At 39.6% G+C, this 18008-nt stretch overlaps 1 protein-coding gene across 7 annotated transcripts in view; it reads left to right on the top strand.

The window, feature by feature from the left end:
- PDE4D (phosphodiesterase 4D) overlaps positions 1 to 18008 on the top strand; it is a 1918796-nt gene that overhangs the window by 978795 nt on the left and 921993 nt on the right. Inside the window, exon 1 of one of the 7 annotated variants that reach the window (XM_069096358.1) lies at positions 9796 to 10492. The exons of the other annotated variants lie outside the window; for them this stretch is intronic. Coding sequence (XP_068952459.1) covers positions 10227 to 10492 — 266 coding nt within the window. The 5' untranslated portion in view covers positions 9796 to 10226. Of the gene's footprint in view, positions 1 to 9795; positions 10493 to 18008 lie in introns of those variants that run through there. 7 annotated transcript variants of the gene reach the window in all.

The following is an 18008-nucleotide window of genomic DNA, read 5'->3' as shown; positions in this document are numbered from 1 at the left end:
AGAGAGAGAGAGAGAGAGAGAGAGAGAGAGAGAGAGAGAGAGAGAGATTTCATCAAGTACCTAAGGGCAACAAGAAACATGTCTTTATGGAATATTTGTACTATCTGCTTGTACTGCTGAGGGTTAGTGTGAGTACTAGAAACATAATTGCATCACCAAGAAGGCCAAAATGAAATAGCTGAAGCCTATATACTAATATCTGTGGCAGAGAATGAATGGGATACTATGAAGACCTTGGCCAGATCCTTTATCCAGACAACTTCACTTGTGATTGTTATTTGGTGACCTCAGTGTGAAAGATGACATTGAGGAAGATGGCAAAAAAACTATTTGAAAATATGTTTTATGGTAAAGAAACAAGAGGCCAAAGGTTTGTTTATTCCTAAAAAGCTTCAGACATATGCATCATGAACATTATAATCAAAAAGAGAGCCGGGGATGAGGGTTGTAGTGAGCTGTGTATAGCATCACACACACACACACACACACACACACACACACAGAGAGGAATTGGATGGTATCTAAACAAACAGTGACTGACATGGAAAACATATTAGATTCAGATATCTCTGTGTTTTCTTGTCATTGACTGGTTAAGTCAAAGATCAAAATCACCACCAAATAATAAAAAAGGACAATGTGGAGAAAATGATATTCCTTATGATTACAGAACTTTTAACCCAGTCTGTATAAATGAGCTATTGCTTCTGAAAAGACAAAAATGTCACTTAAAGGAAGCCAGAGAAGTGGGCAGGCAGAGCTGCGGAGGGAGAACATTCCAGTTATTGGAAACAACCAGAGAAAATGCTCTCAGATGAGAGGAGTATCTTTTTCATGGAGTACTTCTTTGATTCAGTCACAGTGCGTGTGATGGGCAGTGAGGTATAAGAAGACTGGAATGATAGGAGGGGCTAAGTTATGAAGGCTTTGAATGTCAAGCATCATTTTGTACTTGATCCTGGAGGCAATAGGGAATCCCTGGAGTTTACTGACTTGGGGGTGGGGGGAGAGGTGATTGGACCTTCACATTAGGAAAATCACTTTAGTGGCTGAATGGAGGATGAATTGGAAAGGGGAGAGACTTGAGGCAGGGTGATCCACCAGCAAGCTATTGCAGTAGTCCAGGTGTGAGGTGATAGGGTTCTGCACCAGAGTGGTGGTGGTGTCAGGGGCTCAGAGAAGGGGGTGGATTCAAGAAATGTTGTAAAGATGAAATTGACAGGCTTTTACAACAGAGTAGATTTGGGGGATGCGAGATAGTGAGGGTGTCCAGGATGATACTTAGGTCTGCAAGCCTGGGGACTAGGAATTTTACCTGCAACTAATCTTACTTTCAGGTGGAGTATTCACATTTGGTCTTTGTAGAGTCAAAGCTGACATCATCCCTGAGATGAGTTTATCTATAGATGTTAAGTAGATAGTTTCAAAGCATTCAATCTATCTACAATGAATTTTTCAGCTGGAATTGGCTTCCCCTAGTCACTTAGCAGGTTATTCAACAGCTGTTTTCTGGGGATGTATGCACCAAGTTCATTTGAACATACTTAGGAAGGTACCTGCAATGGACAGAATACCTATCCAGGTCTAGAATCAGGAAGACCTGAGTTCAAATTTGATCTCAGACACTAGGTATGTGACCAGGCAAGTCACTTAACACCATTTCCCTCAGTTTCCACATCTGTAAGATGAGCTGGGGAAGGAAATGGCAGACCACTCTCTTTGGCAAGAAAACCCCAAATGGTGTCACAGAGTCAGACATTACTGAAACAACTGAAGAACCACAACAAGAAGGTGAATTTAGTGGCAGGAGATGCATATAGAAAAGTTCAAAATCACATATAAATAAGAAGAGAGTGTCTAGTTTAAAAAAAAAAACTATTCCCACTACCTTCCAATCATAAAGAAAATGGAGAATTATTGCAATAGAAGGAGACCTGGAAATGAGCTGGGTTTACCATCTTTGTAGCAGACTCTTAGCCACTTGACTGTTCTGTGCCTTTGATTTCCATGAAAAATCAATCACCAGGAACACAAGTATTATCGATCTTGAGCGGCCTCAAATAATAAAGATCATGAGACGGTATCTAGGAAAACTTTCACATAGTTCAGAAATGTTACTGTCTGCTCCAGGCGTGGGTGACTTTGTCAAAGTGTTTCGCCCACTTCCAAATTTCCACTTGTTAAAACCAAAGGCCTTATTTGGCTGTCACTTAAGAGCACAGTGTTTTTCAGACAAGTGCCTAGCAGCTAATTTTAACAAGATATGTGAAATAGGAAAAACAAGGCTGATGTTAGAATCTATTGGAAGCAGTTTCACTCCATTGGTTGCAGGATTATCATGAAAATGACCAACCTGTCCCTTTCATGGAGTTATCTTTGCAGTTTCTCTATTTAAATTTTCTACAGCACTGATTCATGACTTTGGTTATGCCATACCCCAGGGCATTACAAGTCACATCAGTGGGACGGGGAATGTTACTTAATTCTCAAATCCAAATAAATTTTAACTAACAGTGGTATACAGCGTCGGAGTCTGGAGGGTAGGCAGATTTTCATGAAACCAAACCAACAGTGACAGGTTTGCTAAGTTTAAGAAGGTTAGCAGTCACTATCCCGAGTTTTCAGGATGCCAAAAGCAATGTGACGTTTGCATAATGACTCTAATGTAGGCTAGTTCAAGTTTTCATATGGCATGCCAAGACAAGATAACTAGGTCTGAGCACCAAAGGTGAACCTCAACACTTCTTTCTACACTTGGATTGGGGGGGAGGCGCTATATAGATACAGTCAGTGTTTCAAAACATATCTAGGATGATATTCGCAATGCAATGTATAAGAAAGTTCATGACTGATTAGCCAGGAGGGGTTAATGAAGGTACTATTTTGTTCTTTGTATGCCCGGCTGCCAAGAGGTGGGCAGGAGGTCATGAAACCTGTGGTCCGTGGGTGGGTCTGTGGTCAGATTCTGAACAATGATGAAAGACGCCACAAAGTCAGCCTTTGTGAATGTCCCCTCTGATGTTCAACAGCTAAGCTTAGTCTAACATCTCCAGAGAAGGAAGTGTCCAGAAAGAGAAACCAGAACATGACAGAAGTTTATCATTCTATCTCAATCAAGACAACAACAACAAAACCTTTAAAGAGTATTTTGTTCTCTGTTACCTTATTTTCTCTTATTTTGTTCATCTTTTTTATATAGCAGTTAATTCCCAACAAACACATTGTGCAAACACTTTTTTGAAAAAATTATTATACTATGTTATTATGTATTAATATTAATACATATACTATGTATTACACTAAACTATTTAATGTAACAACTGTAATTGATGACAGCATATGTAACTTTTTGCTCTTATAATTTACAGAAAAGAAATGTGTTAACATCAAGCATCTGAACCAACATTAGCCATTGTATTTGATCTGTTCTTATAGTGTTGCCTTTCCTTTTAAAATATACTTAATATTTTATTTTCCCCAATTACATGTTAAAACACTGTTTTTTTATAAACTCTAATATTCATTTTAAAAAATTTTGAGTTCCAAATTCTTCCCCTGCCTCCCCTCCCTCATCAATAAGGAAGGTAAGCAATTTGATAAAAGTTATACATGTGTGGTCATGTGAAACATATTTAAATGTTAGTCATATTGTAAGAAAAAAAAGACAAAAAAAAACAAGAAAAATAAAGTTAAAAAGCATGCTTCAATCTGCATTCAGATTCTATTAGTTCTGTGGAGGTGGATAACATTTTTCATCATAAGTCCTTTGGAATTGTCTTAGATCTTTGTATTGCTGAGAATAGCTAAGTCATTCACAGCTGATCATTGTACACCATTCTCTTGCTTTTACTCACTTCACTTTGCATCAGTTCACATAAATCTTTCCAGGTTTTTCTCAAATCATCCTGTTTGTCATTTCTTATAGCACAATAGTATTCCGCAACAATAATATTCCACACCCCAAATGATGGGCATCCTCTCACTTTCCAATTCTTTGTGACAACAAAAAGATCTGAGTGTTGCCTTTCCTGAGTTACATTATTTGTAGTTCTTTGGGTTCTATTTCTTTGCTCTGTGTTCATTTCTATGATTCTTCCTTCCCATGCTTGTCTGAATTCTTCATAGTCATCCTTGGGGTGCAGTGATATTGCATTTCTGAACCGTAACTTGTTCATGCACTTTCTAACCAACAAGTACAAAATTTGTTTCTAGTACTTTGCTCCTAGGAACATTTGGGCCCATACATGTCTCTTCTGAAGGGCAGCATGGTTTTCAATGTGTCCATTGTCAACCACCAAATCAGAAAGACTTGGATTCATTTCCTCCATCTGATTCATATTGGCTTTGTGATTGGGGCAAGTGACTTAAGCTCTTGATTACACAGTCTAGTCTCTAAGACTATAAATTGATCTGCAGATAGAAAACACTGTCCTAGACTTACTTACTTCATTGGAGGTTCTCTATAGCGGTGAAAACATGTTGTTCAGTTGTTTTTCAGTCATGTCCAACTCTTTGTTACCCCATATGGGGTTTTCTTGGTGAAGATACTGGAATGATTTACTGTTTCTTCAACTCATTTTACAGATGAGGAAACTGAGATAAATGGGGTTAAGTCACTTTCCTGGGATCACACAGCTATGAAGTATATGAGGCCAGAGTTGAACTCAGGAAGATGAGTCTCCCTGACTCCAGACCCCATGTTCTAGTTACTGCATCGCTTAGCTGAATGAAAGCATCAGTCTGGTCCAAAAAAAAAAAATTTCCCTTCCATCTAAGCTTAGATACTTAAAATTAACAATGCACCCAGGCCCTTACAATATACATGTGAATAAAAACCTAGATAATTTTGTGGGATGAGCCTATTCATGATGAGTTATTCAGTAAGGCCCCACCTGCTAAAACTTTATGGGTAGTATATGGAGAATTCATTTCTATCTCAGAGGGGCAAAAAGCATTCAATTCAATTCAATTTTAAAAAGCACTAAATGAATACCTACTATGTGCCAGGCAATATGATCAACATTTGGAGATATAAAATAGATACAGAATAAGTACAAAGTAATACTGTCAGGGAGAGAGTTCCAGTGATGAGGGGATAAGAAAAGGTCTTAAAAGCCAAATAGAGAAGTTTGGGGGGGGGGGGGTTTGTTTGTTTGTTTTTCCTGGAGAGCCATGGATATTCCCTAAACAAGGGGGTAAAATAGTATGATCTGCACTTTAGAAAATGTTAATTTGGTAGTTAGGTGGGCTGCTAGATGGCACAGTGGGTAGGGTGCCAGACATGGAAGTCTGGGAAACTCCTCTTCCTGAATTCAAAACTGGCCTTAGACACTTACTAGCTGTGTGACCCTGGGCAAGTCACTTAACCCTGTTTGCCTCACTTTCCTCATCTATAAAATGATTTGGAGGAGGAAATGGCAAACCACTCTACTGTCTTTGCCAAGAAAACCCCAGATGGGGTCAACAAGAGATGGCTATGACTGAAAAACAACTAAGCAACAACAAAGCTCTGTTTCAGGGCTGCTGGTTTCATGCACCTCTGGTGTCCACCTTTCACTCGGTTCTCTCCTGTGTCTCCAAGAAGATGCAGCATGCACAGTAGCCACGCCCTGGTAAACTGTCTTTGCAGACAGGCTAGCCTGGGTTAAGGGCAACTGAGGGGCCTCAGCCCTCTTGGTGAGTTAGGGAAATGTCTCTCTTCCCACCCTGCCCCAAGGAAGGAGTGGGGGAAGCAACCCATAGCTTGTCCCAACAGCCATGAAGACAGCTGAAATAGGTGCTGTGGAGAGCTTAGAGCCTGGTCAGACCCTGAAGGTGCCAAGGTCATCCACTGCATCCTGGGCCATTGTTAATCCTCCTGACTTGTGTCATGCCACTGGACTTAGATGACTCTGGAAAAGAAAGTGAAGCTGACAACTTTGTGTGGCTCTGCCTCAATTAAATCCAATTTATGTAGGAGTCAAGACATCACAGATGATGCCATAGGCTCCCTTCCAACAGCAACAGTTGTAATATACCTACCTGTATATTACTGGGGACCGGCTATGACTTTCAGAGCTAGACGGTGAAAAAAGTCATAACTAGGAGTTATGAATTCAGTTACAAAAGGTCTAGAACCCTCAGCAGGGTAGTAGAAAATGGATCAAGGATCTCTCTAAAACTGGAAGAGACTTCATGAGCTATCAAGCCCAACCCCTATATTTTATAGTTGAAAAAACTGAAATCCAGAGAAGATAGTGACAAGGAGGGAATTTTTATCAGGAGTAGCACTGGAATCCATGGCATCTGATTCCTGAGCTATTGCTTTCTTCTGTTTCAGAGATATGAAATCTGAATCTGAAGCATTATGAGTTAGGGAGACTCAACAGAAGTGGAGGGTCAATGGAAGAGATGTAGTGTAGGATCTAGATACTGGGAGAAAAAGGAAGGGCCACATTTAAACAAGAGTTCAAGACAATTTGCCACACTCTGCGTTCAACATGACAAATGGTGTTAGTTTCTCTTGCCTGAGGTCAGCTTCCACTATCAAGTTAAGGATTTCATGTGCATGAAATCCTTTTGTAATTTCACTTTTGTAGGAAAGGGTTGTTTCTGAGATAAGAGGCACCCGGGTGATGCAGTGAATAGAGTGCTGGGCCTGGAGTCAGAAAGACCTGAGTTCAAATGTAACCTCAAACACTTACTGACTGTTTGACCCTGGGCAAGTCACTTAACCCTGTTTGCCTCACTTTCCTCATCTGTAAAATGAGCTAGAGAAGGAAATGGCAAACCTCTCCAAAATCTTTGCAAAGAAAACCCCAAATGGGGTCATGGAAAGTCAGATATAACTGAACAACTACAACAACAAAAAGTCTGAACTTTAAACAATAGATTCCCTAGAACTGCAAATACTCACTGAGGCAAATATCCTCATTTTACAGAGAAGGAAACTGAGACCTAGAGGAATTAAGTGATTAGCCCCATGCAAACATTTAACTAATGAGCTAAGATTAGGTATAAATCTCTTGATTCCCAGTCCAGGCATTTTTCCACTATACTACCTTATATCCAAGGTTTAACTCAGGCATAAGAACCCCTTTATGAATGCACTGAATGTCATCTCCCTCCCTATCAAGCAGTCCATAGGAATGTGAAGGTTAGTTCCACCATGCTGGCTTTTCCACTTACATATTTTTCCATGTCATTTTAAAATGTTTATCTTTGGGGCGTGATGTGGTTTTTATGACTCTAATGGTCTTATTCTCCACCTACAACTTGTTCCATCTCCACTCCTTGCTTCTGCTCTCAGTTGGGGATACACACTCTCCCCCCACTAATTGTTTTTGCCTCTCTTATGAACTGCACCTGGCTTCTATGCCATTCCTCTGCATTGCCTTACCACTTAGGTACTTGGGATGTTTGCATAGCTCTTTGCATTTGTTTATATTTTCTTACTAGGTTATCTTTTCCCCCATGTGTTTCTTAGTCTCTTCTATTAGGTTGAAAGTATATTTAGGGAGAGTGGTTGGTGAGGAAGGTGTAATTTGTTTCTGTGTTATCTCAGTTTTGTTGTTGTTCACTCATTTTTCTGTCCTGTCTTTGTGACCCCATTTGGGGTTTTCTTGGCAGAGATACTGGAGGGGTTTGCCCTTTCCTTCTCCAGCTCATTTTACAGATGAGGAAATGGAGACAAACAAGGTTAAATGACTTGCCCAGGATCATACAGCTAGTAATTATTTGAGACTGGATTTGAATTCAGGAAGTTGATTCTGTGGTGTTCTATCCACTTCACAACTGAGCTGCCCCATTATAGTACTTACTTTACCCAAATTCTTGAAACACTGAAAATAAATCGAATTTTGATATATTGTATTTTTGTAAAGCCATTTAGACATCTTGGTTTTGAGAAGTCCTTCCTTTCACGATTCTTAAAATAATTTTGTTAACCTGTTTTGTGTTTGGAATTTGCATGTTGGATTGTCAAAAGATGGATGACCCTGGATTCCTGTGTTGTCAGTATCCCATCAGCTCCCTGTCAATAAAGGTTAACTAACATTGACTCCTTCTGTCATAGCAAAGACTCTTGGTACCCTATTACTACAATTATGCTTAGAGTAAAAGACTGATTGATCTTTTGCAAGACTGATGGTTAATACTTGGATGAAAAGAAAAGAAGGTAGGCAGTGGATATATTCAGAATTAGGATGCTTTAGGCTCAATTCTAATGACTTGTACTTATGCTTTCTTTAGTAAGCAAGTGTCACTTAACATCTCTGACCTTCAGCTTCCTCACTTGTAAAACTGAGTAAACAGCTGAAGGCCTGAGTTCAAGTTGTGTCTCAGTTAATTATTAACTATCGCCCTGGGCAAATCACTTAACCTAACTCAGTCTCTGCCACCCTACCCCCATCTGTAAAATGGGCATAATAATATGCACCTACCTCACAGGTTTAAGTTTTCAAGTAAGTTATCAAATGTTTGTAAAGTGCATTCCAAACCTTAAAGCACCATACAATTTTTAACTATTATTAATTCACAGGGTTGTTGTATTAAATGAACTGATGTATGCAAACTTTGAAGTGTGTATGTGTACCTTCAAAATGCTCATTATCAGCCATACTAAAATATTAACCTATCCTACTTCTGTAAGGTGATTGGGTAAATTCCAGAAATTTCTTAAACCATGGGATTAAAAAAATAAACAGTAAAATACCATTCTTTAACACTTGGATAAATCTATGATTTTATTATTGTGGATACTCTTCTAATTATATACACAGCATCTCATCCACACCTCCTCATCCTGTTCACTTCTTGTCCATGACCTTCCATAAATCCTTCCCAAGGGGTCCCCCCAACATCCAAGGGGCAAGTTCCTCTAAATCTCTTGACATTTTGAAGTGTCTGGATTATCACCAGGATTCCCAAGGAACTTCTCTACTCAAAAGCTTCAGTTCTCATTTCCACTGCTGCATTTGGTTTAAAAGGTTTCAAAGCCATATCATGAAATGGGTGATGATTTTTACCACCAATTAACTTATTTTTGCCATTAGTAAAATTCATAGATGAGTCATATGTTCTTTCTCCTAAAGTGCTTGAAGCTAAATTGGGGGAAGGGAGGGAATATGAAAAGGTAGATAAGGAATGTTGAGAGAATTCCTTGTGTGGGATTTCTTCTATCACTGAAGAAAGAAACCACTAAATAGATTTATTATGACTTTTTAAGAATTGATGAATAAACCATATAAACAGGGACAGCAGTTTTACCATCCTTGTAAAATCACCTCATAAAAACAGTCATCACCACTGGGCAGTTTTTCCTCTTAATGCAATAGGGTAATAGAAACCAACTGGCAGACCAGGTCACCAGATTGTTTTGTCCTGGACTTGGCAGGGGCCACAATCAGGCAGGTTAGAGAAGCCAATAACCTACACTGTGTCCTCTCAGTCTCATTTTAAAGTGTTGTTTGGTTTCTCTATCCAAGGAAGGAGAAATAACCCTTTCTAATCTTCTAGGATTTATCGCAAGGTGACCAGAAGCAAGGCAGAGAAATATTTGCTTTTTCTGGGGCAGCACTTGTTTATTCTTCTCCTCATGTGTTTGTGTTTTGTTTGTTTTTGTTTTTGAAAGACCTGGGGACTGGGGGTCTTTTATGAATTAGAGGTGTAGAGAGAGGAAGAAATCTTGGCAAAAAGGAAGGTCAAGTTCAAAGTTTCTCTTTCCTCTGGGTTCAGGAATAAGCAAAAGGCAAAAAGAGCCAGACGAATGAAGAGGCATCTGATGATTAAGCCCTCCCTCTCCCAGTACTTATTATGTACATAAGTAGAAGTCACTCAAGCAGCTGCAGCACATTAGTTCCAATAGTTTACCCGGCAGCAGCTTTGTAGCTCTGACCAAAGCTGTGCTAACGTAGTCTGCCACTTCCTTCCATGATCATTTGCCATGATAGCTAGCAAGTGATCTTTGGCAAGGGGACTGTGAGAGGGAGGTGTGGTAATGTTTAATAGGCTTCCGTGGTGCAGCTGTTAGCTTGCTTGCTTTCCCCGAGATCCTTGTCAATCTCAGAGGAAGGCTGAGGCCGGCCGCCGGTCAGAATAACCTGTATCGGAGTGGCAGCTCCGTACGTTGGTCTGGACTGCATTTGTTGAGAAGCACTGGGGCAAAGGGGGAAGCCCGCGGGCACCGCAGCTCGCTCCAGGGGCTGCCGCCACCGCCGCCGCCAGTTTAGCGAAGTTGACGGAAGGAGATGGCTCAGCAGACCTCAAGCCCAGACACCTTGACCGTACCTGAAGTGGATAATACGCACTGTGCAAATCCGTGGCTGAATGAGGATCTCGTGAATTCCCTCAGGGAAAACCTGTTGCAGCACGAAAAGTCCAAGGTGTCCAGGAAGTCAGTGTCTCCCAAGCTGTCTCCAGTGATTTCTCCTAGGAATTCTCCCAGGCTCTTACGCAGGATGCTTCTGAACAGCAACATACCCAAACAACGGCGGTTCACCGTGGCTCATACGTGGTAAGAGTTGGGTAGATTACAAGGAAGTGCCCCTGGGCAAGGCGCTCATGGCTCTCCCTGCTCTTTGTTCTTTTCTCGTGTGTGTGTGTGTGTGTGTGTGTGTGTGTGTGTGTGCTCTCTGCATTATCATCATTGCTAACTTGTGAGTTATCAAGGCGCAGTGTCTATTTGAATCAACTAAAAAAAAAAAAATCACACAGGTGTCCACGCCAGGGCAGGAATCCCTAGCACAGTTACTCTGGATGGTTGAGGGTGGGTAATTCTTTGAAAGTTGATTTCCTTTTGCAAGTTCCTACAAGAAAATTGGATCCGAGAAGCCAAATAAGAATGCAGTTTCTCTTACGCAGGCAGTGACTTTTCTTTGATTTCTTCCATACATTTCATAAGCCTTGCCCCCCCCCCCTCCCTGAGCAAAAAAGAACCAGGAAAGGGAAACACACACACACACACACACAGTATTTGAAATCTGTACTATTTACTCCATGAAAGACCAGGTAGAGGTGGATTGGAGTAGAGACAGAGAGAGAGAGAGACAGAGACAGAGAGAGAGAGAGACAGAGACAGAGACAGAGACAGAGATGTCAGGGACTCTGTGTAAAGTCACGCAGCTGAAGTAGATTTTTAGCAGAGCACAGTTTCTGCAAGGTGAGCATGGACAGTTTCAAATGAATAAGAACTGGGAACTGGGATTGTAGACAAATGAAGAGAGAAGGTGGGAAGGTCAAAGTTTATCTGTCCTCTGGAATTAGCAAAAAGGCAAGGAGAACCAGAGGAATGAAAGGGCATCTGATGATTAAGGTATTATGTTTAGGAAGTTGTGGTCTAATTAAGGTAATTAGCAGGAATAGGCCCCAGAAGCTAATATTATACCATTTCAACATTTCCTATTAGAATGACTTCAAAACAAAAATAGAATAAATCTGACTTTATCTTTGTATATGTATTAAGGACCCTAGTGAAATGCATATTGCTTGTGTATGTATGCAATTGTATGTATATAGATATGTAAGCATTCTTTCAAAATGGAAAACCTTGACTGTTTAATTGAGATTTTGAAGTGCTGTCTTACATTTGGCTTCCTTTTGCCTTTTGGTTCTATTTCCAAGGGTTTTCTTTATACTTTTCACCATTTGTAAATTTAGTAGAAGAGGAAAAAAAAAACTAAAATCTTGTAATGGCAGAGGGATTACGCAGGAAGAGGGGCTCTGAGGAAAGAGAGTTCTTTGCTTTGATCATTAAAGAAGCCTAGTGTTGCATTACACCTAGTACTGAATTACACAGATAGACACTGGCATGTGGTAACACTTACAAAATACCTTCAGATATGTGGAATACAGAATTTATGTCAAATAACCAAAAGATGACCCATGCCCTTCCAAAAACAAAGACTTAAATATCATCCCACTGACAAGAAAATGGACTCAATCATTTTCCTATAATAAAGTAGAACTGTATGATTGTGAAAGAAATTGGCAAACACTACTCTAAGGTACAGCAAGAAATAGATTTTTAAAAACAAATCCAGAGTAGTAATGTCATCATACAAGGGAGCATATCAAAAAGATCAGAAGAATGTTGTGATGCTATCAAAGAAGTAGACATAATGAAAGTGCCACTTTTGAATACTGTAGAGTCTTGGGGAGTGGGATTCATTTTAAAATCCACAGTATATGGAACATTGCAAGTGTATAATAAATGTTGACCAGTGAGAAACCATATAGTGTCTTGGAAAAATCATTATTTGGACACAAATAACATGAGTTGGCATCCAAGCTCTGCTATGTGATCTTGGTTGAATCATTTAATCTCTCTGGGCCTCGGTTTCCTCATTTGTAAAATAAGTGGTTTAGACTAAATGATCTCCCAGGTCCTTTCCAGCTCTAAATCCTGCAATCCTCCATCCATTTTGAGAATAATTAAAAAGAGATTTCAATTTTTTTTCTTTCAAGAGGAAAGGGAAATTAAGGCTGCAAGACAGACCATAGCAGATAAATTTGTCATGAACAAGTGCCTAAGAAAAAGAGATTTATGTTAGGGGAAAATAGTAAAGAGAGGGATGGAGTAGAATTGAAAACCAGTGATTATATAGCAGGGAGACCAGACTGAATTGAAATGAAAATGGACTAGATTTTTAAACATCCACTATCTGGTAACAGCCAGATGCTTCATTGAATCCATTTCTTTAAGTTTTACCTAGAGGTGAGTGGGTGACATTAGTTCATCCAGTGCTTAATTTTGGTTTGAATTAAGCAACATAGTTCACCTTAAGGTTATCTGAACTATCTGGACCCCTTGAGAGGTAAGTTGAACAGGAAATCTCATGAAAACAGTCTTTCTCTTGAAATTTCTGGCACTTCCTTTTCTGGTCCTGTTTGGAAGGTCTCCAAGTACAGTGTTTCTACCAGTATTTCATTTAGGTGCCTCTGGTCCCAGGCCAAAGAGAGAAAGATGGGCACCAGAAATGGGGATGGGGATGGGGGAATAGGGAATGGAGAGGGAAAGAGAAGAAAATATTGATGTCCCATATCCTCAGGAGGAGTTAATTTCCCCAACACATAAACGTATCCATCAAAAGAGAAGTAAAGTGTCTTACATTTCCACATGGGTTCACTGAATACCAAGATTTTAACATTCTCCACAGGCATCTTTGGACTGAAGATCCTTTCATACTTTTTATTTTTGCTCTTCGTGGTTCTGTATGAAATTTCATGCAGAAAAATATTGATTTTTTAAAATTCCCACTTTCGTATATTTTGTGTGTGTGTGTGTGAGAAGCTTCTTTCTCATTGTTCTCCCACATAAATTCTCCTCTCCAGTCAAGTTGTTTATTTATCTTTGAGTGAAGCCACTGTGTACTTTCCTGCTTTGGAATCTTTGCCTGTTACGCTGTCCCTGTGAGAATGCCCTCCCTCGACACAGTTCTTTGCTAGTTAAAATCTGACATCTGAGATCATCAGATCATAGTTTAAAACTGAAAAGGACATTTGTGGTCACCTAGAACAATCCTTCATTTTATAACTGTTGAAACTGAGCTCCAGAGAGGTGAAGGCACTTGTTAAGGTCACAAAGGCAGTAAATGGCAAAAACAGGCAAAAACTTGTTTTTTCTGACCCCAAATCCATCGCTTTTCCCAATGTACCACATGCTCAAACAATGTCCTTCATGTCTTAGCTCATCTACTAATTCTTCCATGCAGCCTTTTGCTACCACTCGGATATAAGTAATCTTATCTTCTCTTAACTCTTTGCATTTAACGTAGACTCAATTGTCTTGTTTTTGACTGCCATGTTTCATCTTCCTATTAGAGTTTAAACAGAGGAATCAGTCTAAATTGTACACAACTTCATATCCCCTGCAGTGCATAGCACAGTGTCTTCTATAAAGCAGCTGCTCAGTTGTTGGAAAAATGAATGAATGACTGAAGTGACCTGATTTGGGGGCTATCTCTAAGGTGGAGTCGGGGGTAAGGGAGGTGTGCACGTCCAAGGGTTCGGTTCTTCTCCTACCTCTTTCTATGGAAGCATTGAAAATCAGATTGAAATGAGTGCCAAGGTCAAGTCTTCAGACTTTTTCACAAATGTCCTTTCAATCTATGTTGTATCTGAAGCGTAGAACTGTAAAACACCATTCATGCACCACATAGAAATCCTGAACAATGACTAGAATTGTAATTTTATGGGATAATGTATCCACTCTGCCAGGAACATTAATCTCTCCTGCTGCAGTGATGGCGTTGGGATTACGGATTCTTCCGCTCCCCGATCTCCATCAGTGGAACCCAGAATTTCTGTAGCTCTAAGCCACTGATGACATGTCCAGTAGCCTTCTAGATGGACATGAAAAGAGAAGTGGGGCAAAGAGAGGGAGGAAGGAAAGTGTGGGAAGCCATGGCTCAATAATAGTGTCAACCAGTGGTTTTCTAGGGATCATCACATAGAGAAATAGTGGGGAAACAGGCAGAAAGACAAGATATACCCTTTTTGGCTTCTCCAAGATGTTGGTTAGGGGTTTTTTTTTTGGTTTTGTTTTATTTCTCCTTATTTGCTTTTTTAAAACCTCCTTAGTATTAGAGAAAGGTTGATACAGGTGATAGTCAGAGGTCTTAGGCTCCACAAGGTGCTGAAATCCCCTGAAATTTCAAGGACCAAAAAGTCTTTTTCGGTGGGAATTTTGACAGGCAAACAATGCTGAAAACTCTGGTTGGAATTGGAATATTTTGCTTCTTTATCCACTATAGGACAATAGAACTTTTACACAAATACTGAGATCACCAATTATAATTGAGCCATTGAGCTACAGACCAATAAATGTGTAACCTAGTCTGTTGGTCACATGGGTGTGCTGATAGTCAGTGACCAATTGCTTCTCTAATAATTGCTACCAGATGGAAGACATATCCCGAATCTTCCTGTGGTGATAAATGAATTGAATGGATATAAAAATCAGGACACTTTTAGTATATTCTATACTTTGCAAAGATTTCCCACCTGTTTTTTTATTTTATCATCTGTAACTAAATTGCATTATATATCAAGTAATTAAATATTGCTACTGGGACATCAAAAATACAAGCTAATTTTCTAAAAATAATTCTATTCAGTATGATATGTACTGGATAATGAATTTTACATTACCCAAAGCAGTTATATATAAGTTGATTTTTAAGAAAACCAAAAATATTTAAGCAAATATATAGAAAAACAGAATCAGGAACCATAAAAATGACATAATTATTTTTCTTAACTAAGGGCATCACTGAGATATTTCTACATTGATAAACGAGTGCAATTTTGGTGCCCTAGAAGAAAGGTCATTGCACCCCACCCTAGTTATGGCGCTAACATGGATTACATGTCCCCAAAAACGGTTCATGATACTTCCCCTGTACAACTTCTCTTTTGTCATTTCTTTATCTCTCTGACCACTGTAACCACTCCCAGACTGCACTACAACATCTCAAGGTTTCAGTGGCATGACTCTCAAAGTCATTTCCTCAGCTATCATACTAGATACACTGCTGTGGCTCCCAAGGTCCTCCCACTTAGAGTGATTCATTCCTGAATATCAGATGAATCTCACTCTCAGGACGTGCTCATACCGCAGTTGCTGACTGTCTTTCTATGTTCCCAGCCTCATAGTTCCCAGACTAACCTCCTGAACCATCAGTTTATATGCATCAACCCCAAGCCCACTGCCTTATGATGATACCCTGTCCTCTGGTGGGAGTACAGACACTCAATTCTGCTAGTGGTTGCTGAGGTCCTAGAGCTATCAATTTCAAAATCATCTGGTACTGACCCCTCAGGAAACTGAGCACCAAAAGTTTATGTGACTTATTCAAAAATTAAATAACATGCTTAAGGTCAAGGTAAATAATAGTAACCACAACAAGAATGATAGCCAACCTTTATACAGGACTTTAAGGTTTGCAAAGCACTTCACATCTGCTTTCTCATTTGGTTCTTTCAGTGATCCTTAGAGTTAGATGGCACAGGAAATAGAGCATAGGGCCTGGAGTCTGCAAGACTTGAATTCAAATCCTGCCTCAGACAACTGCTAGCTGTGTAACCCTGGGTAGCTCATTTAAACTGTATCTGCCTCAGTTTCCTCATCTGTAAAGTGAGGATAATAATAGCACCTACCTCACAAGGTTGTTTTGAAGATCAAATGAGATAAAGTCTGTACAAAGTGCTCAACTTGCTTCCTGGTATATAATAAGCCCTATATAAATGTGAGCTACCAGTATTGTGATTGTTCGAAATAGGGATGATAATAGCATCTGTCTCCAAAGGTTGTTGTGAAGGTCAAATGAGATAATAATTGTAAAGCACTTAACACAAGGTCTGGCATACAGTAAAGTGTTCTATCAATGTTAGCTACCATTAGGAGATGCTATTATTGTCCCCATTTTACAGATGAGGAAACTGAGGCTAAGAAAACTTGTGACATTGCCAGAATTACAGGACTGGTAAGTGTCTGGGGAAGGATCCAAAGTGAGATATTCCTGCTCCCAAGTCCACTCTCTCTGCTCTGCCATCTGGCTGCCTAGGTAGATAAAGAAGCGACTTTCCTGAGGAGGCACACCTCTAACTCCTTCTTTCCTTCTTAACTCCATAGTATTCTAAGCTCCTGACCCATCATTTTATGCCTTCTCCCATTCCTGTGACTTTGCTCTGTCATCTCACATGCCTGCAATTCTTCCCCACCCCATCTCCCCTTTGGAATTTCTTCCCTTCCTTTGAGGACCAATTCAGGTGCCACCTGCTGTGCCCGTCAACCTTTCCTACACATCATTTGGAAAGCAACTTTCTTTCTCCTTGACTTTTTCCTAAGCTTTGAATGGGCCTTATTCTTTGCACTTATTGTGCTCTTTCCTGTTATCATAGTTATTTGTGTTTCCCTTCCACTTAATTTGATAATAAGCTCCTCAAGAATCTAGATTTGTCAAATCTGTCTTTGTATTGCCAAACAGTGATTGGTGTGATTTCAACAAAGACCCAAATCATTAAATTTTTATTTATCTATGTACTATGCATATCCTGTGACTTATAATGGTTAGAAATCATAAGACAAAAAGTGAAGAATTATCATCTGGGGAAATGCTTAAGAATTTTAAATTACCATGATATCTTGCCTGACCTTTGGTTTTTTTTTTTTGTTTGTTTGTTTTTAAGCAATTGGGGTTAAGTAACTTGCTCAAGGTTATGCGGCCAGGTGTTTCTGGGTGGGTGCTAAGTGTCGGAGCCCAGATTCGATCCCCAGGTCATCCCGACACTGGAGCCAGTGCTCTTACTCACTGTGCTACCTGGCTGCCCCCTCACCTTTGTTTTAAGGCAGAAGCAGAGGTAGCAAAGTCTCTGGTTTTATTACTATATGGTTGGGAAGGAAAATTCAGTCTGTCTCTCTCTTTTTTTTTTAATAAACAATTGGGGTTAAGTAATTTGCTCAAGGTTACACGGCCAGTTATTTCTGGGTGTGGTGCTAAGTATCTGAGCCTGGATTTGATCCCCAGGTCATCCCAACACTAGAGGCAGTACTCTTACTCGCTGAGCCACCTGGCTGCCCCTCAGTCTGTCTCTTAATCACCTTCTTAGTGCCGGGCACTTGTGAACTAAAGACAGACCAAATCTCAAACCTCAAATTTATTTAAAAATAGTCAATTTAAGAAATATGTGTTATGATTGCATATATATAACTGTATCAGTTCGCTGGCTGTCTTGGAGAGAGGGAGAGAGGAATGAGGAAGAAAGACAAAAAATTGGAACTCAAAATCTTATAAAAATGAATGTTGAGAATTGTCTTTACATGTAATTGGAAAATACTTTTTTCATAAAAAAGACATATAAATGTTAGATTTTTTTAAAATATAAAGACTTTTAAAAGAAAGCATTGAGTCTGAGAACTTGAATATTCGGTATATTTAAATAGAAAGGAAACCACTGGAATTCTTCTCAACAATCACTTTTTTAATTGCCAAATGAGTCAAAATAAAATACTTTATTTTGTAATCCTTCAC

This window comes from Petaurus breviceps, unplaced genomic scaffold, assembly GCF_028583685.1.
Source record: "Petaurus breviceps papuanus isolate PSGF00001 unplaced genomic scaffold, PetGlider_PUasm1.0 229, whole genome shotgun sequence".
Lineage (NCBI taxonomy): Eukaryota > Metazoa > Chordata > Mammalia > Diprotodontia > Petauridae > Petaurus > Petaurus breviceps.
The sequence above is the reverse complement of the archived record's forward strand: the minus strand, read 5'-3'. Positions and strand labels throughout refer to the sequence as shown.